The 23402-nt window shown below is 33.0% G+C and overlaps 1 protein-coding gene across 1 annotated transcript; it reads left to right on the top strand.

The window, feature by feature from the left end:
• Positions 1 to 18598: 18598 nt before the first annotated feature.
• Positions 18599 to 22138, top strand: LOC141670533 (glutamine synthetase cytosolic isozyme). The gene is made up of 12 exons (XM_074476427.1): positions 18599 to 18780; positions 19446 to 19482; positions 19575 to 19678; positions 19778 to 19826; positions 19919 to 20025; positions 20121 to 20208; positions 20371 to 20499; positions 20686 to 20760; positions 20899 to 20952; positions 21137 to 21174; positions 21259 to 21418; positions 21697 to 22138. Exons 1-12 carry the CDS (start codon positions 18707 to 18709, stop codon positions 21838 to 21840), a joined length of 1059 nt encoding a protein of 352 aa, XP_074332528.1. The 5' UTR covers positions 18599 to 18706; the 3' UTR covers positions 21841 to 22138.
• The last annotated feature ends 1264 nt before the right edge of the window (positions 22139 to 23402 follow it).

Raw genomic sequence — 23402 nt, 5'->3', positions numbered from 1 at the left:
CAAATTTCTGGAAAAAGCTGATAAGCTGGATATGGAGCTCAAGCTAGACAAAAAGAGGTTTATCAGACCTATACATGAGAAAGTTGAAGCAACTGAGAAGGTTCAAGAAAAGTAACAGGCCCCAATTATCGAGGTCCTGAAGAATCAAGCCTCTCAACAAGCTCAACTGAATGAAATTCAATCTACAGTAGAACTTCTTCTCTCTCTCCTACTACCGGATGATGCCAAAAAGGGGGAGAAGGTAGTTAAGTCCAAATGCTCAACTAGTCAAGTACTGAAGAAGAAGGATGACAAAGAAGATGACCAGGGAAACCCTAGCAAGGGAAAAGGTCAAGGTCAAGGGCAAAGCAGCAAAGTTTCTTCAAGGAAACTAATTATTGATGTTAGCAAATCTTCTACTTCTACACAAAAGAAGACAAGTTCTGAATTTGTAGATGCTCAAGCTCTGATAGCAAGTTCTGATAATCAAAATCTGATATCAAGTTCTGATGTTCAGATTCAAGGAGGAAGTAAAGACTCTTAGAAGTTTTTGCAAACTTTGAAGCTCAAGGGAATAAAGACTACCGTCTACTACAAAGATCCTAAAATTCAGACACTTGATGAAGAAATTGCTAGAAGATTATTTCTCAAACATAATCCTGGAATGGATTTAGAGAATTTAAAGGAGGAAGAAGCTAGATTTGCAGCTGAGAAGACAAATCTTAAGTAAAAAGCTTCTGATGCAAAAATACCTCTAAGGCCTAAGGCAAAAGGCATTGTGATCAAGAAAAAGTCAAATTCTAAGGTTTCAAAGCCCAAGACAAGATCACAAGTTGAAACTGATCCCAAAGATAAGGGGAAAGGAAAGATTGATGAACCTACAAAGCCACAGGAGATGAAAATTCCTCAAATCCTGACGAAACTTGTATTCAAACTGGTTCAAGTATTTGATGTTGCTGCTGCAGTAGATGAAACTGTTCAAACTCTGAAAAGAAGGAAGATATCAGAAGAAACCAAGATAACCTCTGACACAACTCAAGTTGTTCAGAATGAAGAACAGCAAGCTACAGAAGAAACAACAAATCCTGATAATGTCATCAAGACATTAACCTCTGACAATGCTCAAGTTGATTTGAATAAATTGACAGTTACTGATAAGAGACAACTCCTATGGAAGAATGTTAATCCATCAGATCCTAAAAAAAGCCAGATGTTATCTGATTTCTTGACTTTTGGATTGAAAGCCAAAGAAGCAAGAGACAGAGCTGGATTAGGTTCTGAAGAAGCCAAGATCAAGACAGGACTTGAAGTACTTACAAGAGATCCATTTTTGTTAACTGGCAAACCTCTTGAAGAAGTTACACAGAAACACCTTGACAAGGTTATATCTGTTCAAGTGGTACTGGATGCTCATGATTAGTATAATGTCAAAGAAAATCTAATTCTATTTCTTGAAGATGGAAGAACATATCAAATGTCAGAATCAGATGTGCTGAACAAATCTCTGAAAGAACTTCAATTCTTTCATTATCTTTTAGAGATAAAGTCTGAGATTACCAGGATATGGTCAAATTTCATAATGAAGACCATAAGGGATAAAGCAAGAATTTTTGGTTCAAGGGTTACATAATTCATTCCTAATATAGTTGAAGATGATGGAAGTGAAATTCCAATGAAGAAGGATTCTGCTAAACTTGAAGTGATTCTGAAAGAGAAATGTCTGTGCTACAATGAAGACTCTTCCCATCCAAGAAGAATCAGACTTGGAGATGGTTTAGAAAAAAATCATATCTCAGTACTTAGGACTGCAATCTACCAAATTGGATGTCAAGATGAAGAGATGAAGCAAGTCAAAGCTATATAGCTTAAGTCCTGAGGAATAAAGAAAAAAAGCTGATATCAAACTTTGTAAAGAATCACTTTGGATTCAGATTGACTCCGTAAGATTGGTTAAATCTACAAGGACTATAAGTTGTAGTTAGTTGTCCAATTAAACTCTCATTGCATTTGTACTTAAATGTTTTTGACATCATCAAATCTATTAACTTGTATATTTTTCATAATTTACAAGTTATGGGAGATTGTTAGATATATTTGAGATGTCATGTCTAATCTGATTTGTGTTTAGTTTTCAAAACTTAACAACAGAACTTATCAGGACTTACTGAAATCAGAACTTACTGAAGTCAGAACTTAATATCAGAACTTAAGGCGTCAGAAGATATATATCATGACTTAAGTACGGGATGACTTCTAATAAGGAATGCGGCCGATTTACAGGAGAATATCTGGACTAAAATAAAAGAAGATATACATGAAGAGTTAGAGCATTAGAAGACTTGTGGAAGATATCTGATTGATATATTTTAGGAGACAGAATTATATTTCATATTAATTAGAAGATATCTTGTAACTGTGTACTATATAAACACAGCTTAGGGTTTACACTATATGTGTTATCATTATTGAGAAAGATTATACATTATGACCTAGCAGCTCTTAGTGATATTGTTCATCACTGAGAGAGAACAACAGTTCTATTATAACAAAGTTTATTTGAATATACTTAATCTTTTTTACATACTTGTGTTGAAATCGATTTGATTGTATAAACACTATATTCAACCCTCTTCTATAGTATTGTGTGACCTAACAGAGCCATACGAATTTTGATATTAAAAATGAGGAAGAAGAATATGATGTATTTATAACGCTACAAAGCCCTAATTCTTGACCTACAAGTTATCCGTGTTAAAATCCTAACCAAATTTCAGGCCTATTAATCTAATTCAATTAATAAATCCTAATCTTCATCTTACTTTAATCCTTTTTTATTATTCAATTATTATTCTAGTTATCAAAATTATGGAATATCACATTTACAGATTACAAAAAATACTACAAGTTAATTAATCGTTAGAATTGTCAATATGACTTAATCTTATTATGTTAAGGCATTTCTTGCACAACAATCTCCCCCCAATTTGTGAGAAGATTGTTTGTCACAAATTCATGCATGATAACAAGACTAATTCTAAGCTAAAATGAGAAAAAGAAATATAGACATATTTCATCTTTTTATACAAAGTTGTCACTTAGAAGTTACAATGAGAATTTAGATTACAGACTTAGCTAAAGTTTTCATATCCAGGATGAGATCTATCTAAGTCCTTCAACCTTACAAGGCACTCCAGTTCTTCAATGATCTCAGTTCATCTCAATGCTTGCACTAGCTTCAACCATTCTTCCAATGAGTAACTACCAAGATGTTCAACCCTGTATCTTGACAATTGTGGCTTTTAATATTCAAAAATACACCATTCTCAGAAACTATGCACAATCATTGAGCTTTAAGTTCATTTGATCTTCTCTCCATTATATCCAACTCCCCATCTGCCTAATAGCCATCTCTTCCATCTCCTTCTATTCCCCTGCCCTTCTTTCATTTCTATTTTTAACATTTCATCTAGTTGCACCTTCCTCATTCTTGTGAACATATCATTCTCTATCATTAGAATAATCACCCTTTCAAGCTCCACCGTTGAGAAGTTTTCCATTATTTCTTTCTTGAATATGTTGAATGAGCCATCCTTGAAGTAGATCTTCACCTCTCCCAGAATATCAACAAAGACTTTGTATATAAGTTCATCATGTTGATTATTATAATTATCTTCTGAGAATTCTTCTGAAATTGGTATAAAATTATCTTGATTATGGCATGCCCATAGTGCTCCCATTTTAACTTTCTTTTTTTTGGCTTTCTTCCAACAGACTTAAAGTGCATCTTGATTGGTGGCTTGAATGATGGAGGTTTAACTAGCTTCTTTAGTGTGACTTGGTTGGCTAACATAGGTGTTTTTAGTAAAGAGTTAGTTGTGAGTTTGTAGAAGTTTCTAGGCTTGGAGGTTTGAAAAGTTAAAGTTTTATTTTTTCTAGGCACTGGCTTTTGAGTTTTATGAGTTAGAGATTTTTGGATTATAGGTGTATTCTTGGTATCTTTCCCATCTTTGTTATTCTATTTCTTCTTGTCGCCATTTTTATTGCTCTTCTTCTTGTCATCACCCTTATCACTCCCTTTCTTGTCATCCTTGCTACTTTTTCCATCTTTATTACTCCCACTGCTTTTCAATAGTGACTAGGATTTGAACCAAGAGATTTATGTTCATCCTTATTTTACTCATCATCATCCTTGTCCTCATCTAAAATATTAATAGCATTTTTAGGTAGCATGCTCTCAACATCGTTTATGTATCTCCCTGGGATGGTGATCATCTCAATATCTTCAATATATTTGATCTTCTTGTCCTTCAACCCTGTTTCCAAAGTCATCATCAATCTCTTATTTCCCATCACATAATGTTTATGAATCTGAAAGTGTTTGTGCTTGCTGGTAGTTGGGTATATGTAACTCATTCATTTTCTATGCTTAAGATAGGCTTCAAGAAAGGCTCCTTCTTCAACTGATTTGAGTTCTTTTAGAAATATAGTGTCGTCTGGAATCATCTCCTTGGTCTTGTTGATGAAGATATCCAGTTCTGAGGTTTTCCTTGATCTTATATTAGATAGAGAGACCTTCATACACCTATCAACCCAGCATCTTTGATGTTGACCACAATGATCCTTTCCTTCATCATTCCTTTTGTAACTAGAAACACCCTCAGGAAATTTACATGTATGTCAACAGCTTTCTTGTAATTATGGTAGTTATGGTTCACTGAAACTCTTAGGCATTCTAGAAGTTCACCAAACTTCTTGTCTAAGCAAAACCCTCCAGTTGCCTTCTTGAGTCTCTCTTCCGTAATGACTTCCTCTTGATTTGTAGATTTGAGCTTGGACTCTTTTTCCATCTCCCCCTTAGGCTTGTTAGCAGGCTGAATAGGGTGTTCAGAGATTTGATCCCTGATATTGTGTATGGTTTCATGAGGTGAAATCTTTAAAGCTCTCATGATAGCTCCCAATAACATATTTGTCTACATTTGAAAGTAATTCTGGGAGTCTATTAATGACTTGATGTCATTTTGTTGGATTTGAACTTGAGTTTTAAGATGATTGACTTGTGAAACCAGGATTGTGTTGGATGATTGAAGTTTAGCAACCTGGGTTTGCAGAGATTGAAGTTGAATAGTTGAAGAAGAAGTTGAACTAGAAGATACTCCACCACCAATACTATCCTGAACCACCCTTCTGATTTCGTCATCCATTAAATCATAGGGTTCATACCTAGCTTTGTGAAGTCGATCTAACTTGACCTTTGTATCATTATTTTGAGAAATTTGATTCTGCATAATTTCATGAAAAACTATAAATGACTCCCTTAGTTGCTTGATGTTTGCTTCTAAACTTGTTTGAGTAAGGGCAAATAGCTTCTCAGAAAATTTTCCAAGTTGTTATTTGACTTCAAGCTGTTGAGGTAGGAGCTCATCCATCTTCTTCTTCACCATCTTCATAAGGCTGTCATGATGACCCTCTACGATTTTCTCCAATGTTTTGCCTATATAGTTGAATGCTTTAAGTTGGGGCTTGTATACCTCAGTGATTGCATCATAGATCTTGTGAGGAGTAAGTACATTGGCATTGCTACCAAAAATGGTGACATACTCCTCCCTAAACCTGGACGAGGCCTCCTTCATGTCTATAGTGAAAGTTTTTGACATCCAGACATCAATATTGCCATCCTGCTCAATTACATTCACAATTTTATCTTGTTGTTCATCAACATCTTCTTTATGAGCTAGGAGAATAGCTTGATAATCTTGATTGGACATGCCTGAGGCAAATAATTGTTTAGAAACATCCAGGCATCAACATTGCCATCCTGCTCAGCTACATCCATAATTTGATCTTGTTGTTCTTTAACATATTCTTTATGAGTCAAAAGAATAGCTTGATAATCTTGATTGGACGTGCCTGAGGTTAATAAATTTTTTAGCAACATTGGCAAGCCCTTCTAGTTGATCTACAAGCATGTTATCAACTGAGGTTGGTTGAGCTTGGGTGTCTTGGAGTCATTTGGCTAGGAGGCTTGAAAGTGGTTGAGTTGACCTGGAAGGTAGGTCAGTATTTAGAGTTGTAGTGTTTGGGGTGAGAGGATTAGCAACACCTGTGATTGAAGTCATAATTTGACTCATAGTGGAAACTGGGATTCCGATAGTGTGTTGACCACTCTAAGATTGATCCTCCATTTAAATTGAAGGGGAGTTATCCAGGTTACCGTCATGTATCATGGCCTAAAACCCTTTTCCTTCTTACACAGGACTGACACTTGAAGGTGTCTGTTATCTTGCCTCCTCGTTTGATGGATCATTGACAATTAGACTTCTAGCTTCAATTGATAATGCAATATCAGCCAGAATTGTGAGGGATGTTCACCCTTCTAGAGGGCCCTCCAATTGAATTGGAGAGGAGTTGAATAGCTCCCCCTCAAGAGTACTACCCTCAAACCTTATCGCATGTAAAGGATCATTTGCATAGGAAATTGCATGATCTGTCACGGGGTCTTCAGTTAAAACTGATGGAACCTCTGTGTTTTTTATGGTGTCATCAAGGTCCATCTTAGCACATGGCCTCTCACCATCTAAAGATTGGTTCTTAGTGGTGACACAGTTTCTTGATTTTGGCAAGGCTTGATAATTAGATTCAAGCTCTTCATTATATGAAGAAGAAATTTGAGAGACATGAGAGGTGATTGTAACATTAAGTGTTGGCAACTCCCCCTGAGTAGAAGTGGGAGTTTCAATTGATGTGCTCTCAATATGTGTGCCATCCTCATGACTTCTTTTACCCTGTTAAGAGTGCTCAAGAGGGGTGTAGACTCTTTACAGGGTGCATTTGGGAGAATGCTCTTTTCAATAGTGATACATTGTAGAGAAAGTGTCATTATAGTCTATTTACTTCCATTATCCAAATTTGCATCTTTTTGAGAAGATACAGAATTGGTCAATTGAGTGGTCAACTCTATCTTCTTCTTTCTAGGCTTTTTGACCAGCTAACTCTCACTCTCATTGGTTTTCTCTCCACTCTCATCAATCACTTTAAGGTTTATATGTTTTCTCTTCTTTTTACTAACTTCACCTTTTTGAGAGAAAGAAGCAGTTGGCTTACTAACATCTAGAGGTTTGGAAGAAGTGGTTTCAGCTGTGGAAGTCTCCTGTAGGTTGTCCTTTTTTTTACTTCTACAGGACAAGGAGCCATAGTTGGACTAGCAACAACAAAACTTCTCATGCCTGGCATAGAGTAGATATAAGTCTTAAATTTCTCTAACATAATTGTAGTGAAATTAAGACTTACCTCTACTTGAATTTTCTTTTTTAGTTTCCCAAATAGAACTTTGGACACTAACATAGGAATGCCTATTAGAAATGTATCTATTCCTTCAGTTAAATGAATATCATTAACTTTATGATTTATGACATCCATTATGAACCTAGGAAAGAAAACTTCCTTATCTCTAGTCTCCAAGGGAATTGTGAGGCTTGTGCTGAGCTCACTCGGGATCAGACTTCCAACATCCAAGTGTCAGTCATAGGCCATTGAGAAGACTAGCTTTTGAACTACACTGGAGATTTGGTCAAAACTAGTCTTTTTGCAAGTGAAGGCCCGTATAACATTGTCAAACACAAATGACCATTTCCTCATGAGATGCTTCTTGTTCAGCCTTGCTAGATCGATTTTGTCTCCATTAATAATAAAATATATGAAATCTCCAATCTTATGAGAGGTAGGAGCTGCAACCAAGTTCTCTGTAGGTAGCCCAAGAGCAGTGTTCAAGTCAGTTGCACCAAATACCACAGCTACCCCCTTGATTATGCAAGACACCATCATTGTCACAACTTGGCTTTCATCAATATTGTTGATGAGAATAACATGTTGAAAATTGTCTATGTTAGGAATCAAGATCTTCCAAGGAGTCAGGATCTGACAGAGGTATCAGGATATGTAGCCAATCAGAATCTGCCTAACAGTCAGGATTTGTTAAGTCATCAGGATGTGAAGACTGTCAGGATCTGAGTGGATAAGTCAAAGTTGCGGGATAAATCAGAATCTACTGATTTATAGGATCATAGTTGTTGATTTGGATATGAATAAAAAGTAGATAAATTATAATGTAGCATATCTTGTAATTGATAGAAATTGATTGTACCTGTGTGATATATAAACACATATTAGGTTATCACTTTGTGGTTACACAACTCGAGTATTCTACAACCTAGAAGCTCTTTAGAATATTGTTCTTAAGAGAGTTTTGTAAAAGTTTATTAAAGATCAATATAAACTATTATTTGATTCATCTGTGCTTACTTTACTTCTGTGATAAATTGATTTATTTTAGTAATTGTATCCAACCCCCCTTAAATAATTACTTTACTGGGCAACATAATACTCCTCCGAAATTTATTCAAGATGTCCAGATACAGAGTGGGGTTTGCAGTAAGAGCTCTAGCAAGATACGAGTCTGAGATAAATTTCACAAAGCACTTGAAGTTATCAGGTGCTTGAGTTGGGTCAACAAAAGCAAGGAAATTGATTCCTTCCTTGGGAATTATAGCTCTTTCAGTGTTTGAGTTGGATGTAATTTGAGAGTTTGAAAGAAACGAGTGGGCAAGTTTTTAGAAGAAAGAAGTTTGTAGAGAAGTAAAATTGAGAAAAATTGTTGTAATTAGGTCAAATTAGATCTCAAGAGCGTAAAGAGGGATTATGTCAAGATGTATGAGTATTTATAGTATAGAGATGTTACTTCTTGATAAGGGAATTAGAAACGGTTAACAAAAATTGTATCGAGAAGTCACATATGTCATACAGATAACTCATACCAAGATGTCATGTAAAGTACTCTTATCGAGACCTAGATAGTGACATTACGATATGTTGTACGAATACTCGGCTTGCCACTAGAACCAATTAATTTCAATTTATATTAAGAAATTACAATATGAAATTAAAATTTTGTTTATATCAAAAATATGTTAATGAACAAATTTATTGATTAAAATTATTCCACTCTAAGTTGTAGAGAAGTATAGATTTGTTATGTAGAGAACTCTTATTACAAAGGATATAAAGATCTCAATATTACTTGTCGTGAACTCATCCATGACTTATCACGAACTCAGTGCCTGAATTATCGTGAAATGATTCATGACTTGTCGCAAACTCAGTTTTTGACTTGTCGCGAACTCAGTTGTTGACTTGTCGTGAACTTATTCATGACTTATCGCGAACTCGGTACTCGACATACTTTTACTGCATTTTGACTCTGTCTTATATTAATTTCACATATTATGAATATGAATTAATACTAGGAAGTTATTTCTTAGAATTATAAAAATTCCAAGTTGGACTTATTTTTGAAAAATAAATATACAGCAGGTTCTTGAAATATTTACAAATCTTATTCCAATTAATTCTTACTTAAATCATATTAATTTTGATTTATTATGAATTAATCTGATATAATATGTAAGTTGAGTTCTTGCCTTAAAATGAAGAATTTAACATTCCAATTTCACATACTAATCTTGTAAATGTTGTTTCATCTAAAGGTTTAGTAAAAATGCCAGCTAACCTTTATCACACATAATATGAATTTTTTGTAACAGTAGTCTATAATATATTAGTTGATTTCTGATCCAAAGCACTTGAGCACAATAACTTCCAACATCTATGTATTCAACTTTAACTGTGGAAGTTGACACAAACTGTTATTTCTTACTATACCAGGATATAATCCTTTGACCAAGGAATTGACAGCTTCCACTAGTACTTTTTCTGTCCACCCTACATCCTGTAAAATCTGCATCTGTGTAACCAATAGCTTCAAGCCATATTCCCTTAGGGTACCATAATCCCAAATTTGGAGTACCCCTTAAATATATGAAAATCCTCTTAACAGCCATTATGTGTGATTCATTTGGATTAGCTTGAAATCTTGCACAGAGACAAGTAACAAACATGATGTCTGGTCTACTAGCAGTCAAGTAAAGTAGAGATCCAATCACTCCGTTATAGCTTGTGATGTCTACAATTTTTCCTTTCTTATCTTCATCCAATTTAGTAGCTGTAGACATAGGAGTTGATGCAGGTGAGCAATCTACCATTCCAAATTTCTTTAGAAGATCTCTAATATACTTAGTTTGACTGATGAAAATTCCATCATTTCTTTGGATGGCTTGTAGGCCAAGAAAATAATTTAATTCTCCAATCATGCTCATTTCATATTCACTTTGCATAAGTTTTGAGAATCTTTGACAAATTATCATATCCTATTGTGAACCCTTTGTTGTTGTCTTCAAAGGTCACCAATGGACCAGCCATCTCCCCAAACTGTGAGAGCGGGGCTCTATCACCTGTCATGTGTTTGGAATAGCCACTATCAATGATCAACATGACTTTATTCTTCTTTCCTTGCACATAATGAGTTTTAAGTATTTTTAGCTACCCAAACTGTGTTGGACACATTCTTTTTCTTTGCAGAGTTAGCAGGAGTAGAACTTGAGTTATAAACAGAAATATTTTTCTTAGCTTGATTAGTATTCTCATTCTTGACCTCAGTTCCAAGGTTAATTATTTTTTAGATATTTTCTTAGTTTATGGCAGCTAGTCATGACCTTCATGTTGTAGGGAATGAAATCAAACTCGTCACAAAAAGAATGGAGATCATCATTTTGTGTTTCATTGTAATTGCATGCCATATGATTGGGCTCATTGGAAATCTTTTTATAAAGATGAGTTAGATGATTTGTTGAGCCACACATTTGACATTATTTTATAGGGGCATCTGCAGCATAAACATAATTTTTGCTTTTGTTTACTCCAATCTTACCATTTATGTTTTTCTTTTTCTTCATTGTGCTTTCACTCTTCACCTCACTTTTAGGTGTTTTAGGGACATGACTAGTATCAGGCTTCTTTTCACTTTTAGTGTTGATAGATGGTTTAACACTTTCATTGCTTTCATCCCCATCTTTAATTTCTTACTTGATGATGAGCTCTTCTTCACTAAAATCCACCTTAGAGGGTTTGAACAAGAGTGCATCCACTTTTTGTAACACCTCATGAACCCCCTTATTCAATCTCTTTTTTCCTTTATCAGTTTGATTTTTCTTTACAGGTGAATTAGCCTCATAGTCTTGTCCAATTGCCACATTGGCACAAGGTTTGTTCTCCTCATGATAGAGGTCAACTAATTCAGATGCATTCTTAAATTCCATAATTTTAAGTTCATTTTTCTCAATTTTTTTATTAGAACAACCTCTTTCTCCTCGCACATTTCAGCTTTTATTTTAGATATTCATTTTCTTGCATAAAAGAATCTAGGTTCACAAGCTGCAGTTCTAACTCTAGTTTTTCTTTTTCCAGTTCCTCATTCACCTTGGATAATCTATTCATTTCTTCAGTGGTAGTCACCATACTTGTGTGAATGTGGAACAGTTTTATGCTCATCTTTTCAATAATTTCTTTATATTGAGAGGCATTTAATTCAATAATGGTTAAGATGGGTACCTGAGATTTTGATGCAGATGACTCTCCTTCCTCTAAGGTCATAAGAGCATAATTTCCATATTCTTCATCTTCATTTTCATCATCTGTGTCATCCCAACTTTTTTCTTCAACAATATAAGCTTTTCTCTATTACTTTTTTAGAAGATTCTCATACTTAGCTTCAAGCTCCAAGTATGCCTTGTCTTTCTTCACCATCTTCGACTTCCTGATTTAGACTTGTCCACATATCCTGATTTGTAACCACCTTTGCCAGTTGTGTTTGAGGTGTTCATCTATGATTTTTCTTTCCAATTATTGTTGTAGGGGATTGACCTTTACCCTTAAAGTATCTGGGTTTCTTGAACTTTATGTTGGAAAATTTTCTTGGCAGATAGGCCATGACTTGATCCATCTCATCCAACTCATCAAGAGTATAAAACTCTTCCTCTCTTACTTCCAGGATAACTTGCTTTTGAGGTTCCTTGCATTTCTGCTCAATAGGTCATACAACTTGAACTTGAGATTCAACTTCATATTCAATCATCTTTTGGTCATTTGTTATCAAGGCATTTGACACATCAACTATATGTCCTTGGTTTAACTTCAATGACTTTCTCTCCACCATCTCAAGCTCATAGGTTTTTAGAATCCCATACAAAACCTCCAACGGCATTCTGCCTAGATCCCCCTTCCCTTATTACAAAACTTTTATGTTCTAAGTGATCAGGGTGAGTGAGTAAAAACTTCAAGTTTATCTCATCAGCCTCATAGAATTTTCTATGTAACTGCAAGTTATTCATCAGCTTGTTGAAATTTCTCAAACACTTTAATAACGCCTTAGTCTGGTTTAGCCATAAAACCCTCATATTTTGAGACCAATATTCATCTTTGGTTTAATCCCACCTCTTCAGTACCTTCACATAAAATCTCTATTTTTTCCCATATCTACTTGGATGATTCACAGTTAATAATGTTGTGGTACATAACATTATCAAGAGACTCAATCAAGATGAGCTGTAAGCCCCTGTATAGTGAGACCTTCTCCTTCTCTCGATCTGTATATATAGCTGGATCTTTTGGAACATACAAAGCCGGAATAACAACATCATCTTGAGTTGTTTCAAGTACCCCCACCATGGGAACAAAAGGTCCATGCTTTGGAATCACAAGGTATAACAGATAGGCCATCCTGATGAACCCCATCATCTTTTTCATCCACAATGCGTAGTTCCCTTTGTCAAAGATATGTATCTTTGCTAAGATTTTATACACTCATACTTCTATGATCTAATCTGTTTACTTTCAGATTTTGCTCTGATATCACTTGTTAGGTATGAAATGCATACAGATGGGGGTGAATGTGTTTTTTTTTGATTTTTTTAGAAACTATTTCAAATAAATCAAGTTAAGTATTTTAGGCTTTGGTGAACTCAACAGCTAAAGTGTGTTTATAGTGATAATTAATTAAGTGTAAAGAACAGAGAAAATAATTAACAAAACGTACTTGATATTTATTCAAAATCAATTATTTGTGTTACAAAACTAAGTTCTTGAATAATAAGAGCTTAACTTTTACTTGAGATAATACAAAGAGATTTGGACCTTTTTTGTTACTACTAGACAAAGGACATGTGACATGCTTTATAGAATATCATGCATAGTTTACAGTAATAACACTAAAATATACTAACCCAATTTCTAAAACTCTTTTGTCCATTTCTATTCTAGGCACTACAAATTTGCATACAATTTTTTAGACATGTTACACTCCTTTATCCAGTTCATCTTCACGATTAATCTTGCACTCTTCAAGCTGCATTTGTAGACTTTTCAACTTAATGATAAAATAGTCTATTGACTAATAATTTGAAATCTTCATGATAATTGTATTCTGTAAATGAAACTGTTATCGAGATCTTCTAAGGACAAAAAAACCTAATCGATATCTTTACATCTCTATATGTATTTGACTTGTCGACATCTTCACATCTCTACATGTATTTATCTTGTCGATATCTCCACATCTCTACATGTATTTGACTTGTCGATATCTCCACATCTTTACATGCATTTTACTTGTCGATATCTCCACATCTCTACGTGTATTTGACTTGTCGATATCTCGAAATCTCTACATGTATTTAACTTGTCGATATCTCCACACCTCTACATGACTTCGTGATAGGGATCTCCGTAGCTTGTAGAGAGTTCTCTATAACTTCCATCTCTACAGGTTAGGACAGTTCTCGACATGACTTCTCTACAGGCTTGAACAGTTCTCGATATGACTTCTCGATATTACTTGATCTGTGATTTCTCGACATCCGACTTAAAACATTTTTCAATCTACAACATTATTCTTCTTCAAGTTATGTATTTTCATTCTGAGACATGATCAGACTTGATCTTTTTTCAAAATTTTATTCCTTATTTTGATGGTTGTTTTTATAAAAATATTTTAGTCTAGTCTTACAAATCAATTTTATAGACATAAAAAACACATTTACAGAATACATAAATTATTACAATTGAATTAATTTTTAGAATCGTCAATATAACTTAGTCTTATTATGTTAAGATAGGTCTTGCACATCATATAGTGTTAATCAAATAAAAATATTAGCATATAGCGGTGAAATATTAATAATAGTTCATTTAAATTTTAGAAATGAGCGACGATAATATATGGTATTGAATATTTTTTTGTAAAACCATTCACATGTAATATGAATAGAATTCAATTATGAAATTATATTTGTAGGTTGTGTTAAAAAATTTCAAACCTAAATAATAGGATCCAATTGTAAAAAGTCATTAACTCGGCTAACCCAATTTATGAATAGCCTGTTTACGTGATCATCGATCTGAATTCACTCTTAAAATAAAAATCAATTTCTAATGTTCATTTAGACCAAAAATTACCATCAATCGACGGAAAACAACAAAAAGAATGGAAAGAGACGTAATTTGAAGGGTTCAAAGTAGACAAGAAAAGAGCTTTTCATACAAGACGAAAATGGAAGATTACAATAATAATAATATGATTATGAAGATAGATTACTTTATACGAGCTTTCCCTAAGTTCTATAAGACGGTTAAGATAATTCAATCAAAACCTACATTTTAAGCTAAGCAAATTGCCAACTTAAGCTAAGTAATTTGCCAACTAATCCTAGGCAATTTGGCTACTTTGTTCGTCTATGTCATCGTCATTGGTCTGTCGACAATATCAATTACTCTTGATTCAATTTATAAAAACATATATAGCGCGAAGCTAGGATCAGAAACCGCGACTGCCCCCTTTATTTGATTTTAAAACTAATCATGTCGTAGGGTGTGGTTAATGTACATTGACATTTTGATTAATCGTACTAATCTTTTATAATTATATTAATTAATAAAAATAATGTAACAACATATTTAATTTTAACCTTTGGTTGTAAGCCCGGCCTTTCTGCTGGTAAAATATGGAAATAGGATATATATCTATTTTATTGTTAAATATATATTTTTAATAGACTTAAATGTCTTTTTACTAAATATCAGGATAGTTCATAATCGAATCTATAAACTAGAACTACAAAAAATAAAAGATTATCACTTCAGTCATTTCATGGTGCTCAAATTTGTCATAATATTTTACTCCCCGTCCCAATTTAAATATTCTTTTTGGGAAAAAAATTGTCCTAAATTACTTGTCCATCTCTTGTTTCAATATAAATTTAAGGGTAATTTTTAAAACTATTCCTACATTTTTTTGTCAGAACTATCCCTATATTTATTATTTCCAAAATTTGATTTTTTAAAACTTATTTTAATTCTCATTTTTTAATGAATTAAATAAAGGTATTTAATGAAAAATTTTATTCAAATTATTTTCTTTAATATGCGTAAGGGACATGATTAGAATGAAAAAGAGTGTATTATATAAACATGAAATAACGTACACTTCCTTGTAATCGTCATTGAGAAACCGACAATGTCAATTAATTAATAATCCTAATAATGTGCAAGGCAGAATCAAAAATCGCAAATGGTCTTGTATTAAAGAAACTATAAATTGATTGGACAAATAGGGGGATTGCTTGGCTAGTTGACATTGTGATTAATTATAAGAATCTTTTTAACAGAGTGATTAGTTGTTAGAATCTTTTTAAACTTAAAAATGAATTGGGCATTTGTTTTAGACCCTAACCTTTGGTGATAGTATTGGTGCATTGGCCTTTCTGGCTGTGAACAATGTCTAGCTGACAATACAATAAAACAACACTCTGTAAGTTACAAGCCAAAAAGAGATGATCAAAAATTTATAACTATTGCATTCAGATTGGTTTATGTATGTCGGAGAACAAATTATGTTTCGATTGTAGATATTTGCTGCTTTACCGGATTGGTTTAATTCGCTATTGGGGGAATACTCATCAAGGTTTCATCTCTTCGTAATTTATTCAATTTTTAAAATACCAATACGATTTTTTGAGATTCTGTTTTCGCCTGATTTGGGAGACTTGATTTCCTTGACCATTATTGTACTTCACCAAGAAAAAAAAGGCAATAAAGTCTTATTCAAATAGTATAATTTTTAGAAAACGTACCTAATATATTGTTCACGGTTTGAAGATTCATGTGATTTTGTAGGTTATTGCTTGAGTAGCGACTGAGGACTGCACATTCTGTATGATAAAAAAAGGTATAAAATTGGTAACAAATATGAATCAAAATGTCAATTATAACGTATTAACATACTACAAATCAATTATTCAATTTGTTCCAATTTATATGTTTTGTTTAACTTTTTAAGATCAAATTGACCCACCTTTGACCGTAAATTGAATATCAACTTTTTATTATTTAAAAAAACTGAAATATGCTTATTAAACTAGATTACATGTACTTTCCAATAATATAAATTTTTTAACTTTTTTTATTTATATACTCTATGAAATTTTCAGTTAAAATTGAGTTAATTTGATCATAAAAAATAAAATAAGATGGATAAATTGAGACGGAGGAAGTATTATATAATAGATTATAGTTTCACATAAATTTCATCAATAACATACATCATAATTATCAAATCAACGAGCGATTTCACGTCATTTCTAATCAAATTTTGAATTTATTATTCATCCACTTAAACGTTTGCCATGCTAATTTTTTTTAAAAATGTTTCAAAAATCTATACTGTAATATAAGAGTAGTGCTAATTACCTTATATATCTTTCCAAATTTTTTATCATATTAATGCACGTGTGGTTCGATATTATTATCATGAAATTTACTAATTATTCATGTGACATATCCTATTTAGGTAAATTTTTGGGATAAAAATTTCTAGCATTTTTCATAATAAAATATATATTTTATTTCAACATTTATCCCTTATTTTAATTATTAAAAATAAAAATAAATAGTATTATATACATATTAAACTACTAAATTACTAAATTACTAGATATAGTTTTTTAATCCCGCTAAACTATGTCCAAAACTTATCATATTAAAACACAACCACAACTTTTTCCTAATTTATTTATTTATTTATTAAAAATTTATTTTAATTATATATTTATATAAATATATTAAAGCTATATGGTTGAATAAACATAATCTTAAGATTATTTAAACTTTAACAAATCCGTACATAATAACTAATTTAAGCTAGAAATAAAATAAAATAAAAACACAAGATTTACGAATATAATAGTGTAGTAGGGGCACTATTTTAGTGAACGTAATGTGTCAGGACTCAGGACTCGGGTACTAACCTCCCTGGTAATATAGATGCAATTTGACACACAGCCACCAATAATAGAGCTCAATCATTTTTATACTCAGATTTGAAAAAAAGTTTGTGACTTCGTAAAATTATTAAATTAAAATAAATAAAATATCGACGCGGTTGGTAGCATCAAGTTGGAGTACAACCCGTCATGTTTACGTTCCCTGACCCTCTGTTGTGAATTTTTGAGTACAAAGTTCAACTTTATAATAGTTGTATTGTATATACTACATTAATAATTTCATCATGCTGACGAATGACAACTCACAATAAAAATATTATTTTACCAAGATTCAAAGAATCGACTTTAAGTATAAATTATTTATTTTATAAAGATTCAAAGAATCAACTTTAAATTTAAATTATTTTAATATTAATCAGCTAGAATATTGTTACCGCTACAATTCTAATAACATCCGTTAAGTAATATCGGGTCAATCTTGAATTCAAATTATATATTCACTTTATCTCATTTCTTGACATATTTAAATTTTTACAATTAAATTAATCAGAGTTTGATCACAAGTAACATATAATTTTCAAATAATTTTACAAATCTAATATTTGCCCCCTTTTTATCGTAGATAACCCGTAACCGTTATCATTCTGGTATATTAGATGTAATTTCTAATATCATTATTATGTTTATAATTATTTTGAACATATTAATTTTTTAGTTTGTTGCTAAACTTGATATATTTGACTATAAAGATTAAGGGTCTGTTTGTGTACAGAAAATAAGTTACTTATTTGCTTATAAGCCGATAATTACTTATCGAATAGTATTTGTCGACCGAATTTATAAGTCGAATTTAAAACTTATAAGCTGATAACTTAAATGTTAGTAATGACATATTTTTTCTCAACTAATTTTGATTTTTTGTTTTTTATTAACTTTTGTTTTAAAATTTATGTTTTTACATGTATTTCTAATTTAAAATTTACGAATTAAGATAATTATATTTAAAATTTATTTATTTTAGCTCAATTAAGTAAAAAATATTTTGACATTTAACCAGACACTTATTTAACTTATAAATATATATCTGCTTATCATTTATAAGTTCCGTATTTATTTTAAATCATATATTACTTATTTTAAAATTTTCCAAACGCGCACTAAGCTAAAAATTACGGGAGGAAAAAGGGTAACTTAATATCCGCAAAAATCATAATAGTCAAAAAACGAGAAAGCAGATTGGAAAAACGTAAAAATCACTGCATCGAATAATTTTGGAAAAAATAAGATAATAAAAAGGAAGGGTTGAAAAATGAAATCAAAGAAGAGGGGTAGTAGTTGTGGAATAAATTTATGATTCCAATAAGTAAACAAGCACTATAAAAGCAACTCATTACCTTCTCTCTTCACGTCTCTGCATTCCACACCATTATCATCACAACACAAGAAGAAGACTTGGTCCTATACACACAAACCCACTTGTATCTATTATCCTTCTTCTCTCCACCATGGCTTCACTCACAGATCTCATTAATCTTGACCTATCTGATACTACTGACAAGTTCATTGCTGAGTATATCTGGTATTAATAACTCATCTACACTCCTTCATTACGTCTTTTTATTATTATACCGTTTTTTTAATGTTTTGAGTTTTTACCATGTTTTTGTTTCATGTCAAATATTTGATATTATGGCTGATCTAGTGTTCTTAAGATATGGGCTTGCTTTGTTTTTGGTTAGATCTTTAAGAATTGTATAAAGTTTGAATCTTTACTTACTAGAGACTGTAATGGTAGAATCTTGAACATGGGTATTGAGAAAGTTAGAATCTTTTTGACCTTTTCTAGTGAAGGAGTGTGGTATTTGCTAGGGTAAAGACAAAAGATTAGATCTTTTGTATCTAAGTTGTGTAACATGTTGTGTTGTTTTGGTTGGTTTTGTTAGTTTAGCTTTGTGTGTGTTTGGATAGTGTGTTATCTAATGGTGAAGTGTGTGTTTGGTTTGTGTGTTACTTTTGGTATTTAGAGTTGACTTGTTGGTTAAAGAGATCTGATTTTGTTGTTTTGAAGTTTTGAATTAGCACAAATGTTTTGGATTGTTTTGGGATAAATTGATCAAGTTAAACTTTGACTTGTACTAGTTATGTTCTTAATGTATGAATATGTATTTCAAGTTTTTATTTCTGTAATTTTGCTCTGACTATCTTTTATACGCGATGAATTGAATATATTGTTCTTTCTCGCAGGATTGATGCTGTTGGTGGACTCAGGAGCAAAGCAAGAGTAATTATCTGCAAATTTTGAAGTTGTTTTCGTTTAATTACTATTTGTTAAACATCATCGCTTATGTGGCTTGTATGTTTAACTGTATGCAGACCCTTTCTGGTCCGGCTAATGATCCCACCAAGCTACCAAAATGGAATTTTGATGGATCAAGTACTGGTCAAGCACCAGGGGATGATAGTGAAGTGATCATATAGTAAGTTTTTGTTACTTGAGTGTGCTCTTATGTTTGTTTCGAATTGGAAAATTTTGTACTTAATCTCTTTTTTTTTGTTTGTGTGATGTAATATATCAGTCCTCAAGCTATCTTTAAGGATCCATTCAGAAGGGGTAACCACATATTGGTAGGTTATTACAATAAAACAAGTAAGCTATTTTGGAGTTGTGATGCTTAAGATTAAGCCAATAATTGATCTGTACATTTTATATGATATAGGTCATGTGTGATACCTACACACCAGCTGGTGAGCCAATTCCCACAAATAAGAGGTGTAATGCCGCTAAGATCTTTAGCCACCCTGATGTTGCAGCCGAAGTTCCCTGGTATGCATTATTTAAATTCTCAACGTCTTTTGTTAAACTGAATATTGTATTTTTGGGGCATGTATCTGGTCTTAAACATATCATGTTTATAACAGGTATGGTATTGAGCAAGAGTACACTCTATTGAAGAAAGAGGTCAACTGGCCTATCGGGTGGCCCACTGGAGGGTATCCAGGACCACAGGTTAGATCATCTTAGCTGCAATACCTTTAATTGTTTTGATTGATTTTTTTATCAATAAATTGTCATGGTCCTTGTATGCCATACTTGAGTTGAACTAATTAATACTATCTGTTATGAGATTTTACTAATACTCGGTTTAATCTTTTTATGCGATTACATCAGGGGCCTTACTACTGTGGTATTGGTGCTGATAAAGCCTTTGGAAGGGACATTGTTGATGCTCATTACAAAGCCTGTTTGTATGCTGGTATTAACATCTCGGGCATAAATGGAGAGGTCATGCCCGGACAAGTAAGTTTAACTTTTTGTGTCCTTGTTGATCCTTTTCTAACATTTGATTTTACATTTTTTTATCAAGTACTTTATGATATTTATTGCCTACTTGTAAAATCGCAAATGATAATTTATTGGAACAGGATTCCATTGTTTTCCTTCATTAGGCATTAAACTCACATTTTCATTCGTTATGTTTTGTAGTGGGAGTTCCAAGTCGGACCCGCTGTTGGTATCTCAGCAGGTGATGAGCTGTGGGTGGCCCGTTACATTCTGGAGGTATATTTATGTTCAGTTTTTAGCAATAATTATTGCCGGAAACAGTAGAAAACTGTTTTTTTTGTTGCCTTTAAGGCTTTAACTAACCAAATAAAAATTGTTTTTTGGCAATTTTTAACAACTATTCTTGGTTTGCAGAGGATAACTGAGATTGCTGGGGTGGTTGTTTCTTTGGATCCTAAGCCTATCCCTGTAAGTTTTCAGTTTTTTATGATTTTTTGCTAAGAAGGATGATGTTATTAACTTTTGGCTCTTTATATTGGTCTTCCATCTTGTTGTTTTGATCAATATCTTACTCAATATATATAGTAATATCACAGATTTCTATTATGATGACACTGGCAAAAATTTGTTAACCTAATATTTTTTTCAACAGGGTGACTGGAATGGTGCAGGTGCCCACACGAATTACAGGTACGATATAGTGAAATTTGTTTGAAGTTTAATATGCCACCTTATTTCAACTACTCTTGCATGACATAATGGGTGTTATTTCAGCACCAAGTCCATGAGAAATGAGGGAGGATTTGAGATAATTAAGAAGGCCATTGCCAAGCTTGAGGCCAAGCATGCACAACACATTGCTGCATATGGTGAAGGCAATGAACGTCGTCTCACTGGAAAGCATGAGACGGCCAGTATTCACAAGTTCTCATGGGTAAATTGCTTGCATATTAGAATTCTTTTGTTTATATATTCTCATGTAACTAAAATACACTTGAACGGGTGGCAAAAAAAACACTTGAACGCAATGCTGGTCAAGGGAAAACTAAAAACCCCCTGAACATGGACATCTCTAACCTACTTCCTGTGACCAAATCAGATTATTCTGTTTAAGCAGCAATTATTCTAAATATTAAAAAATTGTGTTTTGGTGTTACATTCACAAGGTACCTTATATTCCACTACTCACAGATGATATTGTTTTTCCCATAGGGTGTTGCAAACCGTGGAGCATCAGTCCGTGTGGGTAGAGACACTGAAAAAGAAGGCAAGGGTTACTTTGAGGACCGTAGGCCTGCTTCAAATATGGATCCATATGTTGTCACTTCCATGATCGCAGAAACAACACTTCTGTAAAGCCTTGAGGGAGAATTTACTGCGGATATATCGCAGTGAAAGAGTACCATGATTGTGTTTCATACCAACCCTTCTAGTTTTTCAATAGAATTAGCTTGTCTGGGTCATCATTTGTTTCTGGATTTGGCTTCGTATTCCTGGTATTTAAGGCCTGAGCAATGCTCAGTTACTTTATTTTTAAAAACTAGTTTACAGTATAAAAGGGTTTGGTATCTATTAATCATTTCTCTTATAGTAATTTTCTTGTTTGATGGATTGTATAACAGTCTGATGTTGAATAAAACCAGGATTTTATCCATGCTTGTGATATTTCCTCTTTTTTACTTTATTAGTCATTTTCTTCAGTGGCTTGGATAGTACTTTCCGAAAGATTATGTGTATTTATGTTTTGGTATGTTCCGCTGTTGGAGACGAGGTGTGATGAACGGTATAAAGCCACACAACATGATCACATACACTAGCAAGGGTAAAAAAGGAAGTGCATGTCAAAAGGTTAAATAAGGAAATGCAAGTAAAGTAGAAGGGCAAAATGGGACAGAACTGAAGAGAGGATAAAAGAGAGAGGGAAAAGGAATTAGGATATCGATTAATTTTGTCAATTACTATTGTTATTTCTTTTGGGAGAGAACGGACCTGTTGAATTGTCTGTAGCTGTAGCTGTAATCTCTGACAAGTAACCAGAGAGTATTCCTGAACTAGTTTGCTATTAACTGAGATCTATTACCGAGTAGGTATTAAGAGTAGTAGCTGGTTCATTACAAATGGTATTAGAGCACTTCGCTCCGATGGGATCGCCGATGACATCACGACAACTAGATCTGATTGAAGAGAAGATGATGACGATGGAGGAATCAATTTCGAAGATAGTGTCTAATGCAATAGATAGAGCAGTGGAAGCGATGCATCGTTCGCTTTCGGAGATGGTTAGGAAGATTGATAAGATTGGTGAAAATGATTCTCAGGGAGTTGTCCTCAAATAAGGTAAATCAATTGTTGAATACTCCAACTCATATCTCAGTTTTTGATAAGCTGGGTAATTTGAATAGACTAGAGAAACCAATGAGTGATAAGTGTAAGAATTCAAAAAAATCACAATTGGTACAACTAGCAAAGTATGACTGTGAAATGTCTGATGATACTCTTGAGAGAGTGCACGTGGTTGAAGCTTTGATATCATTTTCAACTGTCTTAGTCGCTGTGATATGCAAAAAAAATATAAAATTTATATTCAACAACTTATCAAGTACGATATGATTATAGTTTATAAGCTACATGAAAATGAGTATGGCAAGGTTTTGGTAGAGAGTCGAAAGCCAGAATTAGATCCTACTAATAAGTTAGTCCACAAATGTTCTCTATTAAATGTCAAAGTTAAATGCTCTTATAGTATTGGTTCTGCTTGCAAGTTTTTGTGTTTAGGTTCGAGGCATAATCTGGTTGATACAATTTCTAAGAAAAATTTGGCAGTTGGGATTGTTAAATATAATATGGATAGTTCTATTGAGCAAATTATTGATAGGTGGGTGAATGCGATGCTTTCTGGTGAATATATCCGTGAGTTG

The sequence above is a fragment of the Apium graveolens genome, chromosome 7 (genome assembly GCF_009905375.1).
Source record: "Apium graveolens cultivar Ventura chromosome 7, ASM990537v1, whole genome shotgun sequence".
NCBI lineage: Eukaryota > Viridiplantae > Streptophyta > Magnoliopsida > Apiales > Apiaceae > Apium > Apium graveolens.
This window is presented reverse-complemented; position numbering and strand designations above follow the sequence as displayed.